At 38.0% G+C, this 4,669-nt stretch overlaps 1 protein-coding gene across 1 annotated transcript; it reads left to right on the forward strand.

The window, feature by feature from the left end:
- Positions 1–1,308: 1,308 nt before the first annotated feature.
- Positions 1,309–3,240, forward strand: LOC310734994 (uncharacterized protein). The gene is made up of 2 exons (XM_083557550.1): positions 1,309–1,664; positions 2,062–3,240. Exons 1-2 carry the CDS (start codon positions 1,575–1,577, stop codon positions 2,893–2,895), a joined length of 924 nt encoding a protein of 307 aa, XP_083413676.1. The 5' UTR covers positions 1,309–1,574; the 3' UTR covers positions 2,896–3,240.
- The last annotated feature ends 1,429 nt before the right edge of the window (positions 3,241–4,669 follow it).

The following is a 4,669-nucleotide window of genomic DNA, read 5'->3' on the forward strand; positions in this document are numbered from 1 at the left end:
CATCAAAGGGAATATTAACAAGCCATCAAACCCAACTTCAGGTTGTCAGGAAACTCCACTGCGTGTTTCATAGAGGATCATCTCCAGCATGTCGGCCCCATTTCATAGAATGTTCAACACACCGGAGAACATCAAGAACTCATTCCTTGGACATGTTCTTTCCTTTCCATTAATCTTTCCTGTATTATGTGTACTGTGAAATTTCTTGGACCTGAAATAAATGATTAATCTTCTGTTTGGGGAAATCAATAATGCTTCTCACCATCTGAACCACTGAGAATGGTGTAGAAACCAGGACAGAACTCATTTAAAAAAACATTAAAAAAAAACCCATCAAAAAGCTGCTTAGAGATAAAACACACACACACACACACACACACACACACACACACACACACACACACACACACCACTGCAGTGAGAAGGGTAGGAGCTCATTTTCCACATGTCCATTGGCCAAGGTGTGCTATTTCCTATAAACACGTCCTAAACAACATCTTCGAAGATTCAACCACAACATACCCCTTAAACCATCTAACCTAAATGTATGCAAGGCCAGCTTATGACTAAGGTTAGCAACTCTATCAGCTAATGTAATTGTTAGCAAAATAGTCTATCCTTAAAGTCACCATTATATATGTAATGCTCTAAAGAGATTACAGCACAAAAGAGCCCTAAGGCAGGCTGGTAGAGGACTCAGGGAGTTCCATAGTGTGGGAGCTAAGATCTAAGTTGGAACAAGCATCAATGTTAAGAAGAAGCAAGACTACACTTGCCAATGGGTCACATTTACATTGGCAAACAGGTCTACCAGAATCATGCCAAACCTTTTGCAAACATAAGAAACCACTTTTGGGGTCAGACACCAATCCCCTTGACCAAGTGTCTTAAAAGTGTCTCCACAGTATCATACTACAGTGTGGGGACATTCAGCAGACAATAACCTTATCTAATAACCAATTATCTTATATTTTTCTACAACAGATCAGTTGAGGTTTCGAGGCGTTCCTCAAGGGCACAGCAATGTCAGCTTGGTAGTTCTGGGATATAAACCTATGACCTTCATTACTACTGAGACACAACCTTGATGAAGGCTCTCATTTAGCCCAGTCATGAAAGGGGTCACTTGAGAGCAAAGTGCAAGGTCTTTAACCTCATTCTGCTTTGATTTATAGTTCAGGTAAACACCCTCTAAAGTGACCAGTGCTTAGCAATTCTAGCTGTGATTTTGGGGACACTTATTCTTCCATGGAATAAGATTCCTAATCTAGAATTCCAGAATATTTTATATTTCCCCCTTTTTTTTTTTTTTTTTTAAAGCCACACCCCACTGTGCTTCGGCATGACTTTGTTTTTCCCATTTGGCCTTTGATGGGGAAGCAGGGGCTTTTAAATCTTGGCACCAGTGCAGTCACGTGTAAATTTAATGACACACACACGGCTCTGGGGAGGTGATGTATTTTCTTCCTGTGGGTTATAAATCAGTTTCACTTGGATAAAACTAGAAACAGATCATGAGCTCGTCTCCAGGACCTGCAACTGAACTGCTGAAGTCCTGAACTACAATTAAACGAATGAAAATGATCACGGCACACAGTGGACATTTCCTACACCCGGATTCTCTCCAACCGCTTGGTTCATCTGCCCCCCTCAGCCACATTGAGGTAAACTTTATCTTAATCTTAATTAATCTGTAAAAATTTACTAACAAACTATTCTGGATTTATTTCTCATGTTTAGGTATAAAACACTTTTTATATGATCTTATAATACATAAAATATAACTTTTTCAGCCTAAAAACCTGAACTGTTCTTTCTCCTTTTTATGATCACCATGAACAAATTCTAACATAAGAATACTTTACCTTGGAGAAAAAAAAGTATGCTGGTATGCAGGTGATATGGAGATGACCATTTCATGTAAATCTGATGTTAAATAAATATATTGATGATTGGTGTTGATCAGAACAGTAAAACTGGACCATGATTTGGATGATTAATTACTTAAATAAATCCTCAGTTTTCTCAGCTTTCAGGTCATGTGATTTTTCCCCCCTATAGTTGGATACCACAAAGAGTCCGTTGGCTCTCTTGGCACAAACGTGTTCGCAAATTGGAAAGTCTGACCCCTTCTCTTCCACCGAATCTGGACAGCTGAAGATCAGCAATATTAGTGTCAAGTCCAAACCAGCTACAAAGAAAGATTCAGAGACTTCGTCCTTTGTTACATGTGTTTCGAGGACGCAGAGCGCCACTTGCAGGCAGTTTGCTGTGTGTTCCCCCAAAACTAAAGACGAGAAGAATGACCGTGGTCATAAAAGTCCATGTGAAACTCCAGAAAAGATCACACATGAAAGTTCAGACAAAGACAATACAAGAGACGCATCTAAAAGATCGTCCGAGGTGCCAGAGGCGTTTTCTTTCAGTCCAAGATTGTGTTTTCCATCATATTCCTCTCTTCAGCCATTTCCAACAAGCTGCTTGAGTTTCCCTCCACCAGTTTTACCTGCATTGAAAAATAAACCAGAAACCTCCTTGTGTGGAGACCCGTACTGCCTCGGCTATCGCTGCACTGCATCTCTAAAATCCACTCTGCCTCTTCTGTGCTCTTCACCCTCGCTTCCTTCTTCATCCATGTCCGCATTCACCATTTTCCCACACGGGTTCCTGCATCCCCATGAGCTCCAGACGTGTGTTTTCAACAAGGTTTCATGTGGTTCTTCCGAGCCCAACCTTTGTTCCTCACTGAGTTCTCATAGGCAGAGTCTCAGGGACCCACTCGGGCTTAGTGTCAGGTATCATCCTTACTACAAGAACACTTTTCCAGCACCTTCAATACCTTCATATAATCCTCTACATGGACTATATGGACCAGGGCTTCATCTAGCACCCTGATAGAGAAATGTTCTGTGTTGAACCTTAAACCACATTTACTGTTTATAAATTAAACACTGTATTTTTTTTTCTCTAATTAAATGCTGTATTTTTACTCCTGTAATTAAATACCGTATGTTTTTTCTGTAATTAAATGCTGTATTTAATCAGCTTTCTGTAGGTAACATACAATACTTTACTTTACAGTCTCTCACATGATGGATTCTAATGCAAATATTGTTTTTAGATTATTAAGGTATATCACATAAAATATTAATAATGATCAATCAGTGTCCTGCTCCTGTGTCACACTATTATCTCCTGATGTTCACTGTTATACCAGGGGTCTGTGGTACCTTCATCCCCACATACCTGATTCTGGAGATCTTTCACCTGTGATCCTGCTTCAGAAAAGACTGCGTCGTGTCCTGACACACACACACACACACACACACACACACACACACACACACACACACACACACACACACACACACAGAAAAATGTAGATCTTTTTCTCCTTCTCAGGTTGTAAACCATGGATTACTGATCAGTTTACCTCAGGAAACACAAGTACAGTAAAAAATAATAAAAACAATTACTAATATACTGACATTCTCAAGACTCTACAGACAAATACACGTTTCTATTCATATTTTTACCATGTTGTAATAAAAATAAATAGCTAAATAATTTAAATAAAGTCAGGAATAATGTTAGGATTTCAGTCACAGCGCTGCTAACTTTATTATAGTGTTAGCACGTTAGCATGAAATTATTATCAGTGAAAATATATCCAAAAATCATATTCTAACATCCGAGAAAGTAAAGTTATAAACTGTAGGCAGAGGTTAAAATAAATCATAAAAATAAACGGAAATGTCAGTTTTATCGAGTTATTTTTACCTCAGAAATGTACTTTATTTTCTTCGATGAGGAAAAAAGAATCATCTAACTGATGAGTCGGATCTTTTGGTCGGCTCGTTGAGTCGACTCTTTAAAGCGAGAATGAGCGCAGAGTTTTTGTTTTATAATGAATATGTTGAATGAGTTTCTTTTGTATGAATAATAAATTAATTATTAGTAATGAATAAAAATTTTTTCACTAAATAAAATATGATCACGTGACTACAATAAAGCGTCTCTAATGGAGTATATGATTTATATATTATATAGATAATTTTTACTCATTTGTGTTAAGATTCCCAAAATCCATATTTGGTATAATTTCTATTTACAAAAAAAAAAATCAGTTTCTGAACACGTAAAGATAAAGTTGTGTCTTTTTGTTATAGACACACATAATCTGTACTGTGAGAGAAAATGTGGTTTTATTTTTTCTGAGGTGACAAAGTTCATATGCTGCGACTACACACTCTGAACCTGATATATACACTGTGTATAGAGTCGAGGTCAGAGCTCTGAGGTCAGGAGATCTTCCACTCCATATACACACTCCACTGTATATAGAATGTACACACGCAGATAGACACAGTGTTTTATTCTGTACATAACATGAATATTAAACCTTCAGCAGTGTGTAAACGGCTGCAGTGAGGTTGTACTGTGAGACCTGTACAAATCTACAATGTGTATAGTTTGTGTTTCCTGCACAGGAGAATAAACTCTCACAGCTCTAACACTAAAGAGAAAGTGGTTTTAATCTCAGTGTCCAGGATCATAAAAAAGACAACCCTCACATAGAGCAAGGTGAAGATGAGAGAGAACAAAAGAGTGAACCTTAGACAGAGAAAGAGAGAGAGAGAGAGAAAGAGAGAGAGAGAGAGAGAGAAAG

The sequence above is a fragment of the Silurus aristotelis genome (assembly GCF_946808225.1).
Source record: "Silurus aristotelis genome assembly, chromosome: 12".
Taxonomy (NCBI): domain Eukaryota; kingdom Metazoa; phylum Chordata; class Actinopteri; order Siluriformes; family Siluridae; genus Silurus; species Silurus aristotelis.

Bases quoted from the DNA above. Each gene is read 5' to 3' on its own strand.
- LOC310734994 (XM_083557550.1), top strand. From the start codon at position 1,575: ATGAAAATGATCACGGCACACAGTGGACATTTCCTACACCCGGATTCT. The intron at 1,665-2,061 runs GTAAACTTTATC...TCCCCCCTATAG, and splicing joins CCCCCCTCAGCCACATTGAG to TTGGATACCACAAAGAGTCC.